Source organism: Puma concolor, chromosome A1, assembly GCF_028749965.1.
Source record: "Puma concolor isolate L17-30 chromosome A1, mPumCon1.1.hap2, whole genome shotgun sequence".
NCBI classification, from domain to species: domain Eukaryota; kingdom Metazoa; phylum Chordata; class Mammalia; order Carnivora; family Felidae; genus Puma; species Puma concolor.
In genome coordinates, this window is record NC_141667.1 from 222,443,688 (window position 1) to 222,470,213 (window position 26,526).

Here is a 26,526-nt window from a genome sequence, read left to right on the forward strand (position 1 = left end):
GTAGTGGGACAAACCCCAAACCTAAGGAGAGACATTTCTTTCCTTCGTCTTCTCTGTCTGTCTGTTAACATGTATTCAGATCCTGGTAACAAAATCCATTTAACAGTGGCTTAAGGTAAAAATAAAGGAAATTATCTCACAAGCAAGTCTAAAGTCGGTCTAAAGAGTTGGTGGATCAGGGGTATTATTGAGGTATTATGAGGCCAGGCCCTTTCCACCTTCAGCCCTGCTGTCCTCAGCACATCTGCTTCCATCCGCAATCTTGTCTCCTGTCGAATGTGGTTGCCTCAACTCCAGGCAAAGTCTGTATTGATTGTTTTTAAATTTTTATCGTGAAATTCGCATACACTCAGTTAACCACTTTAAAGTGTACAGTGTTTTGCTTAGCATAATGTTTTTGACGTTCATGCAAGTTTCGCATGTATGAGTACTTCATTCCTTTTGTTGACTGAAAATATTCTAGTATATGTATGTAATTTGTTCATTCATCTGCTGATAGACATTTGAGTTGTTTGCCCCTATTGGCTGTTGTGAATTGTGCTGTTATTTTATTTATTGTTATTTTTTAGATTCCAGTATAATTAACACATAGTGCTATATTAGTTTCAGGTGTATAATGCAGTGATTCAACAGTTATACATTAATCAGTGCTCATCATAAGTGTACTCTTAATCCCCTTCAACCTTTATTTAACCGGTCCCCACCCACCTCCCTTCTGGCAACCACCAGTTTGTTCTGTTTTTTGTTTTGTGTTTTTTTTTAATAAAGATTTTGTTTTTTTTTTAACTAATCTCTACACCCAGGGTGGAGCTTGAACTCACAGCCCCGAGATCCAGAGTCATACATATGCTCTTCCATCTGAGTCAACCGGTGCTCCTTGTTCTCTGTATTTAAGAGTCTCTTTTCTTGTTTGTCTCTTTTTTTCTTTGTTCAAGTGTTTTATTTCTTAAATTCCACGTATAGTGAAATCATATGGTATCTGTCTTTCTCAAGCTGACTTACGTCCCCTAGCATTACCCTCTCGATCCATCCTTGTTGCAAAGGCAAGAATTGTGCTGTTGTGAACATACATGAACATGTGTCTGTTTGCATACCTGTTTTCAATTCTTTGGAGTATATACCTAAGAGAATTAGTAGATCATATGGTTTCTGTTTAACTTTTTGAGAAACTGCCAGGCTATTTTCAACAGTGGCTGCATCATTTTATATTCCTATCAGCAATGGATAAGGGTTCCTATTCCACTACAGCCTCTAGAACATTTACTTTATATATATATATATATATATATATATATATATATATATATATATTTATACTTTTTATTATTTATTTAGGTATACTTTTTATATATATAAAATAGCCTTCCTAGTGACTGTCAAATGGTATCTTAATATGGTTTTGATTTGCATTTCCTGTTGACTGGTGATGTTGAGCATCTTTTCATATGCTTGTTGGCCATTTATTTGTCTTTGGGTAAGTATCCACTAAAGTCCTTTGTCCACCCTTTAATTGGGTTGTCATGTTGTTGTCGTTATTGTTAAGTTGAAAGAGTTTCTTACATAGTATGGGCACTAAACCTCCATCATCTGTATGATTTGCAAACATTTTCTCCCACTGTCTTGATGATGTCCCTCGTTGCACAAAAGTTTTGAATTTTTATGAGGTCTAACTTACTTATTTTTTGTGCTTGGGTGTGGTGTCCAATTCAAGAATCCATTGTTGAATGCAAGGTCATGAATATTTAACTTTGTGTTCTCCTCTAATAGTTTTAGTTTTAGCTGTAATATTTAGGTCATTAATCCATCCTGAGTTAATTTTTGTGTATGGAGTGAAACTGGGGTCCAACTTCATTTCTCTGAATGTGGTTGTCTAGTTGTCCTTGCACCATTTATTGAAGAGACTATTGCCTTAAGTCTGTAGATTGCTTTTGGGAGTATTGTCATAAATATCCAGTCTTCCAGTCGATGAACATGGGATGTCTTCCCATTTATCTGTATCTTCTTTAATTTCTTTCAGCAACGTTTGTAGTTGTCACTGTGCAAGTCTTTCACCTCCTTGGTTAAATATATTCCTAGGGGTTTTATTCTTTTGGATGCTATTAAAAATGGATTGTTTTCTTAATTTTGTTTTCACATTGCTTGTTGCTGGTATAGAAACACAACTGATTTTTGTGTGTTGATCTTGTACCTGGCAATTTTGCTGAACTTGTTTATTAGCTTTAGTAGTGCTTTTGTGGATTTATTGGGATTTTCTGTAGGCAGAATCATATCATTTACAAATACAGGTAGTTTTACTTCTTCCTTTCCAATTTGGATGCCTTGTATTTCTTCTATTTGCCTAATTACTTTGGCCAGGGTTTCCAGTAATGTATGATAGCAATGGTGAAAGCGGTCGTTCTTGTCTTGTACTTGATTTTAGGGAGAAAGTTTTCAGTCTTTACCATTGAATATGATGTTAGCTGTGAATTTTTAAAGAGTACCTTTTATTGGATTAAGAAAATTTCTTTTTATTCCTTGTTTGCTGAGGGTGTTATTTACCATGAGAGGTTGTTGAATTTCATCATGTGCTTTTCTGTGTTTGTTGAGATAATCATCTGTGGTTTCCCCCCCTTCATTCTGTTAATGTGCTGCATTACGTTGATTGACATTCTTATGTTGAGCTGCCCTTGCATTCTTCTGACAGATTCCATTTGGTGATGATGTACAATCCTTTTGATGTGCTGTTGGATTTGTTTTGCTAGACTTTTTTCATCTATATTCATGAGGGATGTGAGACTGTTATTTTCTTTTGGTATCTTTGACTTTGGTATCAGATAATGCTGGCCTTATAAAATGTTAGGAAGTGAGTAGTCCTTCCTCTTTATTTCTTGGAAGATTGAATAGGATTTTTGTTCATTCTTTAAATGTTTGGTTGAATTCAGTGAAACCATCTGGTCCTGCACTATTATTTTTGATTACCGATTCAATCTCTTGGCTTGTTATAGGTCTGTTGAGATTATTTCTTTTGGGTTAGTTTTGGTAGATTGTGTGTTTCTGGGGATTTTTTTCCATTTAATCTTGATTATCAAATTTACTGGCCTGCAGTTGTTCATAATATTCTCTTATAATCTCTTTCATTTCTTTTAGGTAGTAACATTCCCACTTTTATTTCTGATTTTAATTATTGACATTCTTTGTTTTTTGTGATTAGTTCTTAATTTTGGTGATCTTTTCAAAGAATTATCTTTTAGTTTCACTGATTCTCTCTTTGGTTTTCTAATCTCTTATTTTGTTTTTTGTTCTGATCTTTATTATATACTTCTACCTGTGCTGGCTTTGTGTTTAGTTTGCTTTTGTTTTTTTAGTCCCATAAAGTATAAAGTGAGGTTGTTGATTTGAACTCTTTCTTCTGTTTTAAAGTAGGCATTTAGAGCTGTAACTTACCCTCTGTGTACTGCTTTTGCTGCATCTCATAAGTTTTATTATGTTGCATTTTAATTTTTATTCATTTCAGAGTGTTTTCTGATTTTCCTAGTGATTCTTCTTTGATCCATTGGTTGTTTAAGGTTATGTTGTTTAATTTCCCCCTATTTGTGATTTTTTTTTCCAGTTTTCTTCTCTTATTGATTTTAGTTTCATTTCATTGTGGTTGGAGAAGGTACTTTGTATGATTTCAGTCTATTGAAATATATTGACACTTGTTTTATGGCCTAACATGTGGTCTGTCCTGAGGAATGTTCCATGTGTACTTAAGAAGAAACTGTGTTCTGCTGTTGTTGGTTGGAGTGTTCTTTATATTTGTTAGGTCTAGTTGGTTTATAGTGTTGTTTAAATTCTCTAATTTCTTTTTCATCTTTTGTCTAGGTATTCCATCTATTATTGAAAGTGGTATATTGAAGTCCCCAACTATTATTGTAGAACTATCTAGTTCTCCTTTCAATTTTGCCAGCGTTTGATATGTTTGGTGCATATGTATTTACAACTGTTATGCCTTTGTGATGAATTGATCCTTTGTCAATATATAATGTCCTTCTTTATTTCTTATAGAAGTTTTTGACTTAAAAATATATTTTGCCTGTTGCTAGCATAGCTATCCTGGCTGTCTTTTGGTTTCTATTTCTATAGAATATCTTTTTTCCATCCTTTTACTTTTAACTTATTTATGTTTGGGGGTCTAAAGTGAGTCTCCTTTAAGCAGCATAAAGTGGGACCATGTCTTTTTACTCCATTCTGCCGTTACCTGTCTTTTAATTTGTAGTTTAATTCACTTACATTTGAAATAATTACTGATAAGGAAGAATTTCTGCCATTTTGCTTTTCGTGTATGTATCACATCCTTTTTGTTGCTCAAGTCCCCCACTGTCTCCTTCTTCTATGTTTGATTGATTTTTTTCTTGTGTACCATTTTGATTTCTTTCTTTTCTTTGATGTATGTTTTTAAGTTATTTATTAGTGGTTGCCAAAGGGATTTTTAACATCCTAAATTTATAACAATGTAGTCTGAATTTATAACAACTTAATTTCAATAGTACACATTAACTCTACTCCTGATCAGTTGTGTATCCCTCTTTTCTTGTTATGGTCACAAATGATACTCTCATGTTTTGCGCCCATTAATATAGGCTAAAATTCGTGACTTATTCACACAGGAAACAAAAAGAAAAGTTACAAACAAGACACACAATAATACCAGCTTTTATATTCACCTGTGTAATTGCCTTTACCAGTGATCTTAGTTTCTCTGTATGTCTTCAAGTACTGTCTATTGTCTTTTTGTTTTAGTCTGAATAATTCCTTTTAGTATTTATTGTAGTAAAGGTCTACTAGTAATGAGCTTCATTAGCTTTTAATTATCTGGAAATGTCTTAATTTCTCCTTTATTTTTGAAGAATAGTTTAGCCAGATAGAGAATTCTTGGTTTACAGTTCTTTTCTTTTAGCACATTATCATCTCACTGCCTTCTGATCTCTGAGCCTTTTGATGAAAAATCTTGCTGCTTTTAAGATTTTCTTTCTGACTTTCAGCAGTTTGATTATTATGTGTCTCTTGTGAATTGCTTTGAGTTCATCTGTCCTGGAGTTCATTGAGCTTTTTGGATATATAAATTCATACCTTTCATCAAATTAGGGAAATTTTCAGCCATTTTTCATCAAATATTTTTCTACCTCTTTGTCTTTTTCTTCTCCTTCTCATAGTATATATGTGGGTATACTCAGTAGTGTCCCACAGGTCCCTTAGGTTCTGTTTGCTTTTTCTTCATTCTTCTTTCTTTCTTCTCCTCAGACTGGGAGGAGACTAGGTAATTTTAAGCATCCTATCTTGAAGTTTGCTGATTCTTCTGTCTTCAGACTTCCTGTTGAGCCTCTCTAGTGAGTTTTTCATTTCAGCTCCAAAATTTCTATTTGATTCTCTTTTATATAAATTCAGTCTTCTATTCAGATGCCCTACTTGTTCATACATCCTTATTCTGATTTCCCTTAGTTCTTTATTTATGGTTTCTCTTTGGGCCTTTGGGCATATAGATAGTTAATTTAAAGGTTGTTTTTTGTTGTTGTTGTTGTTGTTGTTGTTGTTGTTGTTGTTGTTTTGCTGGGGGGGAGTGAGTGCAAGCAGTGGAGGAGCAGAGAGAGAGAGGGAGAGAGAGAGAATCCCAAGCAGGATCCACACTCAGCACAGAGTCCGACATGGGGCTCGGTCTCACGACTGCGAGGTCCCGACTTGAGCCAAAATCAAGAATTGGACACTTAACTGACTGAGCCACCCACGTGCCCCTAGATAGTTAAAGTTTTTGTCTGATAGGACCAATCAGTGTTGGATTTCTTCATTGGTTTTTGTCACTTTTTTTTTTTCTATGCAAAGGCCATTTCCTGTTTCTTTGTATACTTTGTACTATTTTCTTGAGAATTGATTATTTTAGACAGTATAATATAGTAACTCTGAAAATCACATTCTCCCTCCTCTCCAGAGATTGCTGCTGTTACTTTGGAATGTTGCAGTTTTCTGTTTAGTGACTTTAACACATTATTTTTGCAAAGACTATATTCCTTATTGTATGTGATCATTAAAGTCTGTGTTCTGTTATCTCTGAGGTCAACCTGTGATTTCTTCCAATGCCTGGACTTAATAAAGAAAAAAGGGGTCTTTGCCTCTTTAAATTCCTTTGACAGGCATTGCCTGGGAAGCCCTTCAGCCTTAGGGGTTTGAAACAGTGGCCAGTCTCTCCCTCCTCTCTCAGTGGACCAACAGGCAGATCCGAACACACATCCCCAGTGTTGGAGGATGGGTTCCTACCTTGGTACCAGCAAGCCATCCTGTGAGTATGGGCCACTGTTGCCACAGCTGCCTTCTCTAAGGATGAGGAATGCATGGTGGCAGCTGCTAGTAAAATGTGAAATTCACTGATATATACCAGCTTCTTTCTTCATCAACCATTTTTCAGATGCTGCAAGTGTCTAGCTAGACCCCAGAGTTCTAAAATAGTTCTTGCCAGCTCAGTAGTTGATTTGGTTTAGAGACTGATTCCTGGAGCTTCCTGCTCTGCCCTTTTTGGTGATGTCACCTATTTATTTTTGTTGAGATAATAATGTCCATATTAAAATGTTGTACTAGCATATTTAAAAAATTTTTTGGTTAAGTGAAACTGATAGGTATTTAGTGTATATATTGAATTACTTTTTATAAGTTATTTACCATTATATCTGTCCATCTCATAAATTAGGATAGTTGGCCCAAAAGATGAAATTTTGCATCAATATATATAGCTATGTCACTGTACATCACTACATTGTATCTTGTGGCTGAGAAAATGGCATTTCTTTATTGTGTCTGTAGTTGGTCTGGTTTTTTATCCTGCTACTCCATTTGGTGGGAGACCCATTGATTAGGGAAAAAAAATCCAATACAATTTAAAACTTAGTCTGGTATGATGACTGAAATATGTAAGATAAAATTGCTCAGTCTTTGTCTGCTTTTTTCCCTGGGATGATTTAAGTATGTGGGGTGAGAGATATGGCCTATATGATATTCTGGCAGTGGGGAACTGCTTTTTCCCCTTAGTTCGAGTTCTGCTACTTCCTCCGGTTTCTAGAAGAGTGTCCTATTACCTTCTAGTTGTGTTTGCCTGGCTGGCATGTGCCGATGATATCATGGCTGGTGTAACTTATGGTGGGGCCTTTCTGGTTGGTAAGAACCTAGTGGTGCTCCCTCACTGGTTCATTTTCTCTTTGGCTCCTTCTCTCTGAGCTCTCCCGGGCATCTGCCATGTCTGTATCTGGCCTGCTGGCCTGGAACTTAATCCACAGCCTTTGCTGCAGAATCTCCCTTGTTTCACGGTGGGCCCCATTGGCCAGCCCTCTAGCTCAGGAATCTGAGTCTCAGAGTTTATCATTACCTGACCGTGTTTGGAGAAACCTTCACTCAGGATAATGGCCTGGCACTACAGCAAGACAAAGCACTTACTATGTAATCCTTCTCTGTATGTCAGATTCTTCATTTTATCTCCTCACACTTCCTTCACTAGTTAAACCTAATAACTTCTCAGACAGATGAATGCTTCCAACAGACTATGGCAGAGGTCACATACTAGGAGAGGCAAAACAACAAAAATAGTAATTTTCAAGCATCTTTGCTATCGCATGTGTGTATATAGACATATATGAGGACAATATTCACAAAGGTGTATGTAATTCTAAGTGTACACAAGTCTTACATTTAAGAAATATAGGATCTATAGAGAGGCATAAGTGGTATGCTTACACATATATGTGTATATGCAGTATATATATAGTTAAGATCTATATGTATATATAACATATATAGTTAAGATATATATAATTAAAGTTAAGAGGTTTGGTTTCTATCTATGAACATTTTCCCATGACTAACAATGCTGTGATTTAACATACACTTTTTTTTTTCTTTTGTAGGACCGTTCGTGTATGGCTAAAGAGAGACAGTGGACAATATTGGCCAAGCATATACCATATGATGCCTTGTAAGTATCTGGATCCCTGTCTTTAGAAATTAGACATGGACCACTTCCTTTCCAGGTTGCCTTCTCTGTGTTTCCTTCTTGAGTGGGGATGTCTGACGGTTGAGATTAACCTTATGATGGAAAGTACCATATTAAATCATTTTAGCTCTCAGTATGTAAAATAGGAAAATTGTTCTGAAATTGACCATATATTCATAGTTTCTGAATAAGATTAATGGAAGACGGGCTATAGGACATTGCCTTTCTGATTACAGCTGTCTCCCTCCTTTCCAACTTTTTGTTTCACTTTCTTGTGGAGTTCTTCCTTCGACATTTAAAATTTTGCCTGGTGGTTACCTTTGTGAAGTAAATTTGTTCTTGCACTATTGTTATATTATTCATTCAAATACAAGACATTCAGCGTTGACCATTTGGTACCCAGAAGGGCTTGCTTACAATTGAAACATTCTAAGTAGAAGTCAGCCTCATGTCCTCAAGATTTTATATGCGAAATACGTCCTTGTGCCGATAAATAGCTAATCTTTAAATATATTATAAAACATCCTTAGATTTGATTCTTAGACTTGTGTGCTGGCAGAAGTTCTCCTACAGAATAGCTAGCACCTCTAAATAGGAAATGTCTTTTTAGCCTGGCATTTTGTCTTTAAAAAGTGATGAGGTTTGGGGATCCTATTCCATGTTTATTTGAGTATAAAATAGTTATTTAATTTCGTTATTAGTTATATTATTCAATGTTTCCCTGACTCTCCTTCAAATCTTAATTAAAACTGACACCCTAGAAAAATCCCTCAGGTTTGTCCTTTGGGCCTGTGTCCCCTCCGGCTTGCTATAGCGTGCACCCCGTCCCTGGATACAGGTACCCCAGTTTGAGAAGTATGGGCCACGGTGTACAACCGGAATAAATTCATACTGAATTATAGATGTGATTAAGTTTATGCCTCTGGCAAAAGAATGCTGTAATAACTTAAATAGCTATTTTGCTTGTTTATGAACGAATGAATTATTAAGGATATAATGGGTTTCTGTGATTTTCAAATTATCTTTGAGGTTTTGTGTGGCTTTAGAATTTTATAACAAACAAGTGATAACCACAAGCTGAACCAAGTGGTCAGTCCTGCATGAGGGAAGAAGAAACTTCTTGTGGTTCTGAGGACTTGTATTGGCCCCTTAACCTGTGGAGCCTCCAGCAGACAGCATTTATGCAGCAAAGGGCCTAGGTGAACTTCCTCTTTAAGCGGTGGCAGTGACGAGGGCTCAGGCAGAAGGAAAGGGAAAGGAATTTTCTGATTGATTGTTTTTTCTGATCTTTGAGTGGTATAACCAGTCTTTTCTACGATCTTCCCTTTTCATCAAACCTGACACGGTATCTAACTGGAGGAGTGGGGAAGGTCTGTAGTCCAGCAAGTTGAAGTTGACTCTAGAGATCTGTTACTACCTTGACTATGAAGACAGAAGAGAGTTAGACCTGGGCAGAAAGATGAGGGCTCAGGGATGGTAAGCAAGGAATCTTCTTGAGATGAACTTGAGTAGGAACCTCATGGAGACAGGATCCTAAGCAATTGCTTATGCGCCCCCTTCCCTATACACACATCTAAACCCGTTTTGCTGTCATTCTGTGATGCTGTCTTTATTTGAATGTCACTGAGAATACAGAGATGCCTCTAGTTGCTTTTTTTATCATTTATTCAGCTGTGTGAATGACTAAAGGCTGCTGTGGCTCCTACACCTGGCAAAAGTGCTCAGTACATCAATACTTATTGAAGACTTGAATCTGATAATACAGATAAGTCCCTGAGAACATTATCATACATATTCCTAGTGACTGAACACAGTCTTTGAGATTCAGAAAGAGGACCCTTTCATTATTTGTGTATTTTGCCTGTGGCCTTCCATAAAGGGAGTGGAAAGGGCATTACCTTGCTATTAAAATGTGTGTGAACCAGCAGCATTAAGGTCACCCTAGAACCTACCAAAAATACAAGTATTGGGTACCATGCTAGATCTATAGAATCGGAATCTGCATTTTTTTTTTTTTAATTTTTTTTTTTCAACGTTTATTTATTTTTGGGACAGAGAGAGACAGAGCATGAACGGGGGAGGGGCAGAGAGAGAGGGAGACACAGAATCGGAAACAGGCTCCAGGCTCTGAGCCATCAGCCCAGAGCCTGACGCAGGGCTCGAACTCACGGACCGCGAGATCGTGACCTGGCTGAAGTCGGACGCTTAACCGACTGCGCCACCCAGGCGCCCCTGAATGCACTTTAAAGTGCATTGAGAAGAGTGTCTTCTGACATTATAGCCAACATGCTGATCTATTTTACACATGATTCTATGAGCACATACAAAAAGCCTCATGCATGTATAGTATTGATTTCTACATACTTAGATAGAAGTACACATTCTAGTGGATCAAATATTTATTGTGCCCCTGCTGTATCCAGGCCACTGTGCTAGTTGCCAGGGTTTGCAGATAATTAAGATGCATATTGTCAAGATGATTTCCATAATCTTTCATTGTTGGATAACTCCACTACTGTGGAGAAGTAAAAAGAACGATATGTTCTTCACAATTGATCAGAGATTGGCTTTTATGTTCCTAGGAGTTGAATGCATTTAGATAACATGGTAACTAATATTTGAGCAAGAGTCAGTTTTATTTAACTTGAGAGAGGCAGAATCTTGTTGCATAAGGAATTATGCTATATTTTTGGACATTTAGAAAACCTGAAATAGCTTTGAATTTCCAAAGGTTTGTTTTTCAGTTCTTCCTATTGAAAGGTGTTTTGTTAAGAGATTACTTAGTTTTGTCCTTAAATAATGGTTATGTGGTATTAGTTACAAAATAAGTAAAAAGATACACTATGTCTGGAGGCTATGACATGGACATCACAAGGCACATATGACCATATAATGTGTTTATAGTGGCATATAATAAGTAGTATTCCAAATCCAGAAGAAAACATAGAGAAAATATCTTTACATGTAATATATGGCTTACTTGTTTATTTCATTTATTAAAATTTAATATAGTATTTTTCATGTTCTGGGTAAGATAGTACTGTTTTGTAGCAGCGAGAAGCAGCGAGAGTTTAATGGGTGGGAAGAAGGGGAAGGCATTGGATGAAAAAGAATGAATAGTGGAGGCAGAGTTTGATGGTTGGGAGAGAGCCTGAAAGGCAGGGATTTATGATAAGGCTGGATGAACTTGGGGGAGTGGTACACAAGGGAAGGGTAAGGAGCAGGCACATCGTGCTTTGGGGGTGTCCTCAGACCCGATCTTTTCTGAGAAGCTCTGACTTCCCCTTTAGGAGGGAATGAGGAGAGGCCAGACTTGCCTGGTTAAGGCTGTTTGCTCCTGAGCCAACCTGATTTTCCCAGAATTTAGAATTTGGAGTAGGAAATGCTAAGTTTCAGCCTTGGCTGGTCCCTTGAGCTGGGAATATGTAGACCTTATAGCTGTGAGTAAAGAAACAGTGAAAGCTGATCCGCTTAGAAGGAAGTCCGAATCAAGGAGGAAGGACCACTTGGCTCAAGAGGGAGAGAAGCCTAAATAGATGATGCCTGAGGCTTTTCTCCTCCTCCCCTCCAGAACCCTGGCTCTGCTTCTGCCTTTGAGTTCAAGAGATTTCCTCTTTTACTGGATACATTCATTAGTGCTTCCTTTCACTCCAGTGGGTTTCCATCACTTCTAACTGCAAGTATCTAACTCAACCTAGCCCAGATTGTATACCTCCCAATTCCTGTCCGTTCAGTTTCTCCTGGATCTCTATGATCTTTAAAGAGAAAGGACTGAGCCGTGTCCCGATTGGTGCCACTGTGGTGCTGAGCTGCAGATTGTCTGCGAAAAGTGAGGGTGAGTAAAGAAAAAAAGCAGAAAGAAATATTTATTCCATTTAATTTCTTTGGACAGTTTATTCAACAAATTTTAAATGTTTCTGCCATACTAAACACTGTGCAACGTCCCAAGAATATAGTGGCGAGGTAGGGCAGATGATTCCTGTCTTCATGGTGTGTACGGTGGGGAAGGCATACCTAAAATAAGCCCCACTCATGCTGTGTGGTGAGTGTTGTCACAAGCAGCAGGTGTAATGGAAACATGCTCACAAAGGTTCCCAGAAGAAAGTCCATTTAAAACCCTGCCGTCTCTAGAGAATTTGGGGTGACTGGTGACTTGTTGTGTAGTTTCCTATGTGCCGATTTTTATGGATGAGTGAGAAATAAGAGCCTTTCCTTATCTAATATTCTTCCAGAAAATAACATCCTCTTGATGTATCTCCTGTAATAGCTGCTTATTGCCTGTGACAAGATCAAATTACACTGTGCCCAACTGGGACCTGCTTGAGCTTGGAAACCAGAGAGGGGCCTTTCTGAGGGTGTAGAGTTGAGGTTTCAGTTGTAGCCATTAGTGATTATCTGTTCCAGGCTTCTAGTAGATACCATTTCAACCCCTGCCTTTGCATCGCTCTACAGCAGGAAAAACAAAACAAAGAATGAAAAGCATAGGTATTGCCATTTTCATGGTTGAGTTATTTTAGATTTACTTTTTTAACTACGTTTGCCATTCATGGGGTCAGACAGAGGGGTGGAGGAGAGAAATCTCAAACAGGAGCCAAAGTGGCAGGTGTTTGAGATTTCTCTTACTCGATTAAAGTATTGGGTATCGTGTCTGAGCCTCCATTGCCAGCTTTCCCCCTTGGGCATGCAGAATAGGTAAAGCAGTTCAGCTGCCAAAGATGTGAATAGGAGGTTGAGAGGCCCAGAGCCTCAGGACTGAGGGTGTGTTGGACAATTGGAAACCTCTGTGGGTTCTATAGTTGCCAGGGCAGATGAAATTTACTTTGGCTCCTAAGCGTTTATGAATTTGTCCCCAAAGCAAAACAGACAGTTTATCAAAGATAAATACAAATAAAAGGCACACCTAACACGGAAATAAAATGACCTATTTTTCCAGCTCTCTGCCTTGGCGTGGCGGGATGGCATTTGCCCAATCTGGAGTTGTGCTGGGGCCCCCTCAGTCTGATTGTTCATTGATACAGTTTTCCCACTTTGTGTTAGCCCTCTGCAGACATGCCTTCATTCTACGTGCCCTCGGCTCGCACTGGTGTGTGCATATATGCAATGCTTTATGGCTGTTTTTGAAGAAATTGTCTACTGTAATGCTCAGTGCTCCTTTGAAGAAGCGCTAAGAGGGCCAGAAACCCTTTGCTTTCTCTAAGACAGAAATTACCAGCCCATGTGCTGCATCATGTTGGGATCATCCAAATGGATTACAGACCCTGAGAACTGGTCTCCTTAGCTGCGCAGGGGGAAATCCAGTCGTCTGGGCTCTAGGAATCTCTTCCATTTATTCCAGTGGCTGTTCAGATCTAGTTTTCTGTATATCATGAGGTGAAAAAGGTTGGGAGGGACAGCTCTAAGGACCCGATTCATGGTCCTTTTGGATAATGTGACACATGGAACCTATCGTTTGCCAACAGATCTTTATTCCAATTTTCTTTCTGTTCTTACACCTGTTTTCCTTGTCATGACTTTTTGCTTATTTCTATGATTTGGTTTTATTGTATCTACTTTTAAAGTCTCTTCAAATTCTTTGTGAAATGAGGTGGGGAATGCATTAAATGAATTATCTTATTAGTTAAAACAAATAGAGAGATGAAGTTTGGACATAGACATACTGTTTACCTTAAATTCACCCAAAAATATGTATTTTTTTTTTTAATGTTTTCAAAATAGCTTGTAGGTTAGAACCTGTGCCAGGGTGGGAAACTGGAATTTGATTTTCGTTTTTGATACCAATTTGCTGAGTCACTTCAGGCAAGTCCTTTACATTTTTCTCTACTCTGAAGCCCGTTGAATACACTGTCATTAGCTTTGATCTCAGATTTGCAAAAACATTTTTGGTTATGAGATGTATTAAATAAGTAATTTGTACTTTCAGGTTCTTGGTATTTAGCAATATATGTACTGTTATTGCTGATCTTAACCCAATGGGGATTTGTGAGGTCGTGGCTGGATTGGCTTCCTTTTCCTGTGTGTTGGGACTTCAGTCCTGCAGCGACAGATAACTTGAAATTGAGGCTTTAGAAAATTAGAATGATTAATATGTTCATATGCTTTATACCTAGGATGGAAATGACTTATTTTGTATGTATATTGCAAATGTCCATTTGCCCATTGGTCAAAGGAGAACTTTCTGTAATTTAAGACTTTGTATGGAGCTCGTTGTGCGTTGTCCCACGTCTTCTGGGTTTATTAGAGTTTTGGGGCCAAACCCATATGGATAGATTAGTGGTTGAAAGGTATTTAAAATAATGAATTTAAAATAATGAAGTTCTGTTTTTATCAGGTAGTGATTATTTTGGTGACTTTTAGACAATATCTTTAACTCCATCAAGGGACTTTCTTGGCGGGCTAGGGGATTTGGGTATAATTGGGAAGTGCTCATCCTAATATTTTATACCTTATTTCAATTTACTCCTTGGTTCCTTTCTTGGTTTCTTTCGGTGTAGGTTATATTATAGAACCACGTGTAAAGCCAGTTTACTGTTTTTACTATTTACATTTTCAAAAATAATTGTGTAATCTGATATTTTAGTTCTGTACTTACTAAGAAGAAAATGTGCTTAAGGAACTTCTGATTTTTAATGGAAATGAAAATGTGGATTATCTAAGCTAAAGATAACAGATGTCAATTAATCTGAATAATTATAACATTTACTTAGCATACTCTTGTTTGATTTTCATATGACAGAGTATTTTAAAATTTACTGTACTTAGATCTTAAACTTGTAGTGATAACTTAAAACTTGTCGGAGAGAAAAAATGACCACTGACAAGTCACTGTGATTTTGCTGATGTTACCCAGACTAAATTAAAAGAAAACAAGTGGTTTAATTTTAGTATAGTGCCTAAAATAGTTGATTGAAATGAAAAATGCGGGGCGCCTGGGTGGCGCAGTCGGTTAAGCGTCCGACTTCAGCCAGGTCACGATCTCGCGGTCCGTGAGTTCGAGCCCCGCGTCAGGCTCTGGGCTCATGGCTCGGAGCCTGGAGCCTGTTTCCGATTCTGTGTCTCCCTCTCTCTCTGCCCCTCCCCCGTTCATGCTCTGTCTCTCTCTGTCCCAAAAATAAATAAACGTTGAAAAAAAAAAATTAAAAAAAAAAAAAAAAAAAAAGAAATGAAAAATGCTTTTTAATGCTAGGCAGTTGAAGTCCTACATCTACGTGTGCTTAATATATTAAGTAAAACACGGTTGAGCATTATAAACCTAATAAATACTGAGTTGTGACAACCAGGACTGAAGGAGATCATGTCTGTGGGTGAGATCTCTGCTGTGCAGTGGTGGGGTGCTCCTGGAAGTCCTCTTATTGGAGGATCCTGATATCTGACTTGATCAGGGTGTGTTTAACACCTGAAGTTCTGCTCACGGAAGTGCCGCTGTTTGTTTAGTTTCCAAGTGACCACTGGAACATCCCGTGAAGATCAGTGTGGGCTGACGAGCAGTGCCTTTGCTGTTGTACAGCGCTCAGTGTGCTGGAAATCCGCAGCTCAACCTTCAGAGAAACTTGTGTTTATTTGAGCAAAGGTCAACCAATAAGCAAAGGACAGAAAATAAATCAGCCACAAAATGAAGGAGTTCTAGGTATAAATAACAGAAAATAGGTAAATTTCCCCCCAGTAGGAGTATTTTGAGAATGCCTTCTCTCAACTATATATACTCCTTTTAAAAAGTAGGAGCCATAAATATACTTTTTGAGACCACTTGAGGGGTAAAAGTATTAGAAATACAAGTAGCCAGTTTCTCCGTAATTACTTACTGACTCTGTTGAGGTTGATGTGGGATTCTTGAGTTTCCTCTGTCTAGGGCTTATATCTCTTGAGCTTTTCCTCCTTCAAATTATATGGTCATTAATATAATCACCCAGACTGGCGTTTCTCTTTATTTTAGTTTTACCTAAACCTTAAGCTGACTACCTGCCTGAAATTACAAAGATTTCATTTTAAAAATGCTCGATATTATGAAAGTGTTTAATTTTTAAAATAAGGTATTAGCAAGCCATCAAGGTCTAAAGTCCTGGTACTTACATAAGAGATTATTATTTTTCAGTACTCACAGGCCTGCACAAATTTCTTTTCCATCTTCTTTGTACCTTTTATTATCTTGCTTCCTAAAATTCTGCCAAATACACTTCTGTCTGTCCTCAGTCTGAAACAGCAAAGAGGGGTGGCAAGTCTTAATCAGATAGCATGGAAATGAATTCTTGTACTATTTTATTGAGAAATAAATTGTGGGCATTTTTTTCCCTTAGGTTTTAAGAAACGTGGGGGAAAAAATAGGAAGCTAATGATAGAACATCAACAGACCAGTGGCAAGGCCTTGATTTTCACTTATTGGGTTTGTGTAGGAGCAGTCTCAGGGAAACCACATACAGATGATGGGTATGGGAGGCCTTGGCAGATGGGGGGTCACCCCACAAAGCTTACGAAGTGTGGTTATCCTTTCTCGTGGGGAAACACTTAAAGGTGGAGGAAGTAAATATATTTTCATGTCTTGTATCATGGTGTGTTTATCTCATCTAGAGTTTGAGGATGCAGTTTTGATGGAGGTGGTCAGTGGAGGGACTGTATTTTAATTTTATGGGTCTGGTCAGACATTTCATTGAGCCTTTGGAGAAAGCCAGTGCAAGGTGGGCATATAGAAGTCTCTCGGCCATTTCGTCTCTGACCTCAACTTTCAACCATCAGATAGAGCAATTATTTCCTTATTGACTTATGAATTATTAGTTTCACATCATTTAAAGCTGAATTCTTATTTGTGAAACATCACATTTTTGCAACCCAGCTACAAATATTGTGCTTAAATCATATTTTATTTGTGTCTTCCTAATTCTTCCTGCTGGGGGATTCCTTTTACCATTTGGCCAGAATTTACTGTGTCTTATTATCCTTCCCCAGACAATTTTGCCCCTTTGATATTTCCTTGCATGGATAAGAGCCCATTTTGAATGGGTCGTAACACCAGTCTTTCAGAGGTTGCTTTTTTTGTTTATCTCTGGTGAGTTGAAGTTAGAAGGATATCTGTGTCAATCTGTGTATTCCCCCGTTTCCCAAAAGGAAAGACATTTATTGTCACAACAAATATAGCCATCAGTATTCTTTTCAGTTCACTCCCTGCCTCCTTGGTCCTGCCAGGGCCTATGGGTAATCAACCCAGGGCCTTTTGCTGTGAGAGTATCACAGTTCGGAAATGGTTTGAGGAGCATCATAAGGTTCACCTGCCAAAAGTCTTTCCGTAAACACTCCCCTTGCCCTCCCACAGGTCTACTTGGTGTTTTACCAATAATGCCCCCCTCGAAGAAGTGGTTTTGTCTTTGGGGGGGCACCCAGAAACTAGTGCTCTTTAGCTCTGGCATTCCGCTGTCTAGAACCATCTTGGGTTCAAGCATATCGGTTCTAGAACAACAGGATTTCTAAATTTATTTAGTTTATGGGACTTTATGAGAAAGGTCTTTTCCTTTTGAATTCTGGTGGTGTTTCTTACTGTGAACATAAAGTGATTTGGACCATAGTGGTGACATTGGGATGGGTTTAACAGTTCCTATACATGGTTGGTGTCACAGTCTATAAATTCCTTGATGACAGCTCTGATACCTTATATATAATTGTATCATATGCCTGGAACATAGTTAGCATTCTAAATTCTCATTAAAAGAATAACAAGGGGCACCTGGGTGGCTCAGTCTTGATCTTGGCTCAGGTCATGATCTCCCCTGCTTGCACTCTCCCCCCAAAAATAAACACTAAAAAAAAAAAAAAAAAAAGAATAACAAGAAATTTAGTAAAGGGGATAAGAAATCCAGGAATAAAGAAATAGCAATGTAGATGTCAGGGTAGCCTGTGCAGTGCTGTTAAAAAGTCTTTTAAATCATATTCAGAGATCAGTGGGTTTTCTAACTGTTCCATAACCAGATATGAACTTTGGAGGAAATCACACAGAAAAGACTTTTCTATGGTCAGGCAGGCAGCTAAGTGATGAGGTTATTCTTGACTAGTTTATAGCCCTTTGGGCTGCAATTAAGTTTTGCTTCATATGTTCATGCCCATATCTTAATAAGCCATTAGATATTTAAAACTTTCAAGAGGAATAGTGAAATAATAAGCTTAAAGACAATATTATAGAAATGAATTTGGGGGTGCCTGGGTGGCTCAGTTGGTTAAGTGTCCGGTTTCAGCTCAGGTCATGATCTCGCCGTTCGTGAGTTTGAGCCCCACCTTGGGCTCTGTGCTGACAGCTCAGAGCCTGGAGCCTGCTTTGGGTTTTGTGACTCCTTCTCTTTCTGCCCCTCCCCCACTCATTCTTTTTTTCTCTCTCTCTCAAAAATAAACATTAAAAATATTTTTTAAGAAATGAACTTGTCACACAAACACAAAAACCGTTTCATTTTTCCATGTATGTTTTTAGGTGTCTATGTACTTTATGTAGTTGTAGTAACAACATATATTTTTTTGTTGTTCTTTTCAGCTAACATGATGATTTTCCATGAAATCATTAGATTTTAATTCTGCACGCATGTTACAGGCTATAAGACCTGGCATGTTAGCACCTGTCTAGAAATTGTGCCAACATATTTCACGGGCCATGGGCGAGTAAGGATGACTTTCCTAGGGCAGCACATTAAATATCATTTGACTACTTTTTTCAGCAGTGTACTTTTGGGAATCTAGTTTAATTTTGTGGCTAATCAGAGAGAAGATTCTCTGTTGTACTGGTGGAGGTTGTGTGTGTGGGGATGATTTTTTGTGTTTCTATTTTCTGAACATATCATTAAAAACTAGAAAATAAATACTTGTAGTTTGGAAGATCTTTTCTGTTGTTCAGGGTCCTTTTATAGAGAATGAAAAAAATGTTACTAAGTGATGTGTTCATGAAGTAGCTCTGTTAGTAGAACTTGAAATTCTTTTAGAATTTAGTTTCGAGATAATCTAAGTTACATATTTCAAAATGGGACTGTGTATATGAATTATGTCTTTGAAACTTCTCCAACTTTTTTTCCCTGTGTGACCTTGAGTACGACGTCTAACCGTAACTGTAAAAAGTAGGAATAAAAACATTTGAGGCTGAATACGATTTGATGATGAGCAGGGCCACTGTGAAGGTCGGGGAGAAATTTAAGAATTGGTGTTGGACTCATTTGCACAACAGCGATTTCAGTGTAGGATAAATTGTCAACAGGCCCCATTCTTACGAGCCAGTGTAGGAACCTGGATGCCGACTATTGAGCAAGCACTTCTTGGCCACATTGGCTTCCAAGTATGCTTAGTTTACTTGGGCTCAGGTATACTCAGGTAGTAGCCAATTTTGCAGCACAGGGAGGCCCTGTCCAGACCGGATTTCTTTTCTACAGAGCCTGGCCCTGTGTCCAGTTGGTTCTCTCTTAAATTGAGACAGATCCTCATTCTTTTTTCAGTTAGCGGCCTTGAATGCTGAGAGTAAAAAACTTCTGTTAGTCCACATGCCCTGAGTCAATTCTAAATCAAAAAATAGACTTTTATACTAGTGTGTATATGTGGGGGGGGGGGGGGGAGGAGGGAATTATAAGATCTCTTTTTTTCCCCCTGGTTGAGGTTGTTTCTATTAAAGATAGGGTGTGAGTGGAAGAGATAGACGGGTAACAGAGGGAGTACACAGTACAAAATACTGGTAACCTAGTCAAGCAAACTTAGACTCGATACTGACAGAACAGCCGAGACTAAGCCCATTGGAACTAGTCCAGTTTGAGAACATCTTACTTGTTATATTCATTAAAAGGATAACTGAAAAACTAGGGGTTGGTGTAAAATTACTGTTTTTATTTTTCGGTGAGTGGGCGTTAAATGAACTGTTTTTCAGGAAATCGTGGGGAAAAAATAGCCACACGCTTTTAGCTAGTTAGTTGCTCCTGAATCGATGAGAATCATCATTTTGTTAATTTCATCAACATGTTCATTTCTTTCAGCTCCATGTTCATGCATGTCTTTTAACCCGGAAACAAGAAGACTGTCCATAGGTCTAGACAATGGTACAATCTCAGTAAGTACACATAAATAAGATTTCCAGTTGAAATACTTCCCTTCTTGTGGAGTGCGTATATATGTATTGTGATGAGAGTTATTTGTTAGTTTTTTGCAAATTAACAAATTAATGTTCTTGCGAAGTGAAGTGGAAAGTGCAGCGCGGCAGATTACGGCAAGGTGTAGGGAGAGTCCGTGTGAGTCTCAGTTGGAACGTTGACAAGGTTGAGCTTGCCTTCCCGTGGACACAGTGGCTAGAATAGGAGCTTTATGAGGCCAGTGAATGAACTACATGAATCTGTGTGCTAGTGACAGCAGCCTGTGATACTCACGGCTATGATCAGATGGTTAATCATGGTGTCATATGCTTCCTCAGACAAGTGACAGCACAAGGGAAATGTCTTCTTAGACCTGCATGTCTGATCTTTGATACTTGATGTTTTTCTCCTTGCTCTCTTCTTTTGCTCCCTCTTGTCTTAACTCCCTCTAGTGTGTGAATGGAGTTCTGTCAACTGTATAAATTTGTAAAGAAGGCACAGAATCTACATTAGGCTGTAGGGTAGATTGAGATAAATATTAGACTCTTTTATTATAGAGCTTGAGGGAGCTGAAGTGATTAGGGATTGGAATTTCAGGCTTTACTACTTACTTTATCATCTTTTTATATGTTTAGTTTCAGCTAGTGTATTAACTAAGTGTAACAAGACTGATCTGGTAAACTCTCCAGTTTGGTAAATTACCCAGTATTTCCTTCAGTCCCAGCAAGAGAGGCCCTGCTTTAGGACCTGTGAATTAGAGGAGCCTATTCTGGCCACATTTCCCCACAGGATGAAGGACCTGAGGGATCCGGGGGTGTGTGTCCAGCTTATGCCCTCACTCCACCCACCCCCATGTTCTGAGTACCCCGACTGGCATTTTCCTGACCCCAGACAGCTTAGGGCTTGTACTATATTGTAAAACTTCAAGGAGTCTAAAAATTCTGAATTCGTTCCTGTACCTCCAGGTGGTTTAAGGTATATTTGTCAAGATTGGAGGAAGAGACCATATTTTATTTAATAGTTTAACTTGATACATAACTTTTAAACATTTAGACATATGGAATGTGGGTTTCCATCTGTAATCTTAACCTGATTCTTACAAGGGGTCTGAAGAGGTGGGCCTGAAATTTTCCATTTGGTCCTCGTCAAAACATTTGTTCGGTGACCTTTATGGATATTTTAACAATATTGTTAAACATAAAGCTGCCTGTTGACAAATATTTTATGGAATTTCTATCATATCCAATGCATTTGCTAGGTCTGTAAACTGTTCTGTAGGAGGACAGAAGAGAAGTGCATGCTACAGAACTTCGTCTGCTTTAAGGAGAGTTATTTTTAAAAAGTGGGGTATGTGGGGGATAAATTTATTTTTAAAAGATGAAGTGGGGGGTAACTGGATTGTTCAGTGAACTGAAGTGTTCACTACAAAGGAAATCTGCAAAGAGGAGCTCAGATCTATATATTGTCCAACAGTTCATGGACTAGTGTATGTAACACTCACTGTCCATGAAGACGGACATGTATATAACATATGGGTGAGTCTTTGCATTTTTTGAAATCCGTGTAGGTGGCTAATGGGTGCCGATAAATTTGGCTTTGAAGGCAGGAAAGGTGAGCAAAGTAAGTTATGGAGAGTTCTGGCTATTTATCGTATATAAGAGGCGAGACCACCTCAGCCATTATTCCTTTAGTAAATGAAACTGCCAGTGAAGCAGAACATAAATCAGGGGCCAGACTGGGCTGCCTCTGTAGGTGTGTCAGTACGGCGTGGAGATAACCAAACCTTACCGTACCCCAATCTTCTAGAAAAGATGGAGGACCCAGCTAGTATGACATCATTTCCTTAAAAGTGCCTGTTTTATGCTTTTGAAGAGGAGGAGTTGTCTACCCTACCTATTCTCATCGGCAGAACGTGAAGAGCTGAGTTAGGGAAAGGCACATGGAGAGAAGGGATTGTTTAAGGTCATGACAATAACAGCTTCTTCACTGAAAATACTTACACAGAGTCTCAGCTGCATAATAGTTTACTTTCTGGACATGAGAAATCCTATGCAGAGACTATACATTCTCTGTTTCCTGAATATAGCAAGTAAGTTTTTTAAAAATATTGGTTAACTTATTATTATTATTATTATTATTATTATTATTATTGGTTAACTTATTTTAAAACAAAGGAGGAAATCAGAAAGCATATCCTTGTTTGTCTTTATTTTACTGGGTAAAAAGATTCAAGAGGCAGTTAACCTTATGTAACTGAGTGAATTAGAAATGGAGTAGAGACAGGGGCGCCTGGGAGGCTCTGTCAGTTAAGCGGCCGACTTTGGCTCAGGTCATGATCTCGCAGTCCGTGAGTTCGAGCCCCGCGTCGGGCTCTGTGCTGACAGCTCAGAGCCTGGAGCCTGTTTCAGATTCTGTGTCTCCCTCTCTCTGACCCTCCCCTGTTCATGCTCTGTCTCTCCCTGTCTCAAAAATAAATAAAACGTTAAAAAAAAAATTAAAAAAAAAAAAAAAAGAAATGGAGTAGAGACAATGGAGACCATTCTTTCAGACATTTGTCCACAAAGGGAAGGAGAGGGAGGGTGAGCCTGCAAAAAGATGAGACATTAGACAGCAGCCGGAGGGGCCTGAACGACTAGGAGAATTTAGCTTTGGTGAAGAGTGAGGAAGCTGTCGAGAGAGAGCAGAAGGCAGACACAGTTGGGAGATACAGGAGAGGAAGGGCCATTTCGATTTCTCATGAGGTAGCAGGTTACATCACCAACTGAGAGAAGCAAGGATGGTTGAGGGTGTGTTTCCATGTCTGTCCATTTTGCTCTTGCTAATCTTACAACCCGGACACCCCTTCTGCCATCTTGGTCTACAGAGTCCCAGTTATCTCTCAGTGCCTCGTTCCAGTGTCCTCTTTTCCTTTTTTGGTTTTGTTTTGTTTTGACGGATGGTTCCTAAGCCCTACCAAGTGAAATTAATCGCACACGTTACTCAGCAGGTTAGCTATATCATAGTGCTCTTTTCACCTTGTTTTATAAAAAAGTTTTAAAGTCTGTCTTCTCCGTGAAAGTGTTGAGTGTTGAGGACTTGGCCTGTCTTTTATTCCTCTCCCGTCCCAGAGGCTCTCGGTATGGTTCCTTGTACAAATTAGGGACTCGATGAATAATTTGTTAAATAAGTTGTTGACTAGCGTACAAACATTATTTAATATAGCTGGCTGTAATAAGTACCTGCTTAAAGTCTGAGGTACTTTATTTGTATAATTCTCTTGCTTTCAAAATATTTGTTGAAACGGAATTTCCTTCTGCAGGGGAAAATGTTATGCCGATAGTTTAATTCATCTTGAGTTTTCAGAAATGTCATCTGTTTTAATGTCAAAAGAAGTCAGTCATATTGTGCAAACCGCTTTAAGTGCTGAAGTAGGACTTTGAAATTTTTCATTACAGTGCCTCAAGTATTCTAGCCGACCCACAAATAAATTTTAATATCAGTAATGTGTGAAAGAATTATGCTCGATTCTAACCTGTGGCTCCTAGTCTCAGAAAGCTTATTTGGTTGGGAAAAAATGAAGAGTGAAGGTATGGAATAAGTAACAGAATAAAAAAAAAAACCCAAAACAGCCCAGCAGTGGGACACCAGTGAGTGTGATGTTGTCAGGACAGTGAGGTCAGGAGAGGGTGGGAGGTAATGGTCCGGGTCAGCTCTGTGGAGACTGGATGTGAGCTGGGTTTAGGAACTGGGCTAGGATTTCATTGTCTGAAGATCGGAAGGTAAGGTACTTCAGGCAAGGTGAATGGCATAGGAGGCAAAAACATGGCAGTAAGAGAGGGCAGGGAATGTTTGGACAGAAGTGACCCAGTTTGAGGAGTGGAGTATAAAGTATACAAGGTGGATGGGGTTTGGTCGTGAAGGCCCTGGCTCAGGGTGGGTGGTTAAATTATGAAGACGCTGGATCCCTAACGGGGAAGCTCTCCCTCCAGCACCACTGGAAGACTCTCTAAGGTATTCAGAGAGGATAGCGGCTGAGGAAACATCCACGCAGAAATGAAAGGTCTTCCTTGAGCTGATGCTCACCGACCCTACTGAATAATGGCTGTAGTCATAGCCAAGTATATATGCCAGTTTTGGGAAATACATATACTATCTGCTTCAGCCGGAGTTTTTTGAAATCTTGCCAGATAAATGCGTACTTATTGAAGGTTGTTTGTTTGTTTGTTTGATTGTTTTTGGACAAAGCCCCTAAATGATAAATCTCTGTTCTCTGAAGAGTCTTTTCATATATGTGTTTATGGTAAGTTTGGGATGAGAAGAAAAGATTGATCTGTATAATGAGTAGCATTCAAGATAGTGATTATTGTACAAAAAACACGATACCGACCACGTATGGATTTGTTGCTGTTGTTTGGATAGTTCTTGTGGTTATGATGTTCCCGTAGTACGTATTACTGCTAGTTCCCATGGTTGCTCGAGGGAATGAAAAGGGAAAGAGAACCCAACACGAATGGAGCATCCACTGTGTCCCAGGCACTCTGCCTTCCATACGTCGCCACATTCCAGCAGCACAGTAATCGGGGGGGGGACACTCCTCAGATAAGGACACCGAGGCCTGGAGAGTTCAGACGCCTACTCCAGCTTACTTAGCCAGGAAGCAGCGCTCAGCAGAGCTGGGAACTGTGTGTGCCTGTGAAGCCTGGGCTTTCTCCTCATCCCACACCACTGCCCCGGAGCCACTTCTGTGTCCATAAAGAATTCCTGCTGAAGGCTTTCCATTCCCTGCCCGTTGTTCTTCCCCAGTAGGCGACTGTATTTCCATTTCCTGAGTGCCCTTGGGCATGTTGTCTCATTTGTTGGTGAGACTGTGTCCTTCACTAGACTGTGAACTGCCTGAAGGCAGAGCCCACGTCAGCTTCAGTCTGTGTCCTCACAGAGTTGCTAGACCACTGTAAAATGTCGCTTTGTAAAATGTCGAATGAGGGAAGAAAGGCATTTCGATTTAGGTCATCAGGATGCTAACACCAAAGCCGGCCACGTAACCAGCAAGGTAAATTGCTCTCAACGGTTGACACAGTGTGAGCGAATCTTCTTTACATGACTACTTGGGGCATATAGAAGAATTTGATGTCCATACTCTGCTTCTTGAAGTTCGTAAACAGAGATGCAATAAGCAAACCACTAAGAAACCTAAGCAGAAACATAACATGTTCTTGACAGTTTGTGAGCCCCAAAAATGTGCTGTTCATAAATCTGGCATTGCCTCATTTTTCCGCTAAGATTAGGGCCCTGTTGAACTTTTGGGATTGTTGAAGGAGATGCCTTCTCACATCATTTCCTATTATTTAGAGACTCCTATCCTACCGATTAAATTAACAGCTTTACAAGAACATTGCTCTGTGGTCACCAGTATTTATTCCCTAGATGGTATATTCTGAAACTGCTTCACATGGTGTGTGGTGTAGGGCTTGGCAGAATCTCATAGATAGGGAATCTGGATAACAGGTCACAGTAATCACTGAAGCAAGGAGTCTTGTTGCCACAGGGAAGCAAAAAGTGTCCCCTTCCAGAAGGCCAGTAGCTTCAAGGGAGAGGAATGTAGTTTCTGCGAGAGAGGATATTACTTTTTTCAAATAAAAGGAGCAATTACCTTTTTGAAAGTGTAATACTTGGCATCCACTGGAAGGAAACCGAAGAGTCATCAGAGCTGTTTTTGTCATCTGAAACCAGGATCTTGAACTCCCCAAGTTCAGTTTTACCACTTTCAGATGGTCTGAGGTGTGGTAGCACCTTACTAGTCCTCGTGTATTTGCCATGAGAGCAAGAGGAGTCATTACCAGTTGTGGGGTATCAGTACCTGGTGTTTTACTTTCCTAAGGCTGTTCTAACAACAGAATTTATTTTCTCACAGTTCTAGAGACAAAAGGTCCACCATCAAGGTGTTGACAGGGCTTCTTCTGGAGGTTCGAGGAGAGAATCCTTTTTTGTTTTTCCCTAGTTTCTGGTGGTTGCTGGAAATCCTCACCGTTCCTTGGGTCGTAGATGTGTCACTGCAATCCCTGCCTCCATCTTCACGTCCCCTTCCTCTCTGTGTCTCTGTATTTACATGTGCCCTTCTTATAAGGACACCAGTCATTGGATTAAGAGCTCACCCGAATCCCGTATGATCTCATCTTAACTAATTACATCTGCAAAGACCTTTGTTCCAAGTAAGGTCACATTCTGAGGTTCTAGGTGGCCATGAATTTGGGGAGGACGCTGTTCAACTCAAGATACCTGATGAGATTGTATGTACAGTATTTCTCTAAGGGTGTTCTAACAGTTGATTAGGAAACAGTTCTGTAGATTTGCAATATGATGCCTTCAGGAAGAGGCATCCAAAGATATTAAAAGAAGATGATTCAAAATCCCCTTGGAGGAGATAAGAAAATATTAGAATTGAAAGGGACCTTCATTCTTCTACATCTCATGCCACCCTCCCCTAGA

General features: G+C 39.1%; 1 protein-coding gene across 1 annotated transcript in view; it reads left to right on the forward strand.

The window, feature by feature from the left end:
- Window positions 1-26,526, forward strand: part of WDFY2 (WD repeat and FYVE domain containing 2) — a 183,507-nt gene that overhangs the window by 67,688 nt on the left and 89,293 nt on the right. Inside the window, exons 3-4 of the mRNA XM_025924453.2 lie at window positions 7,905-7,972; window positions 19,969-20,042. Coding sequence (XP_025780238.1) covers window positions 7,905-7,972; window positions 19,969-20,042 — 142 coding nt within the window. The remainder of the gene's footprint in view (window positions 1-7,904; window positions 7,973-19,968; window positions 20,043-26,526) is intronic.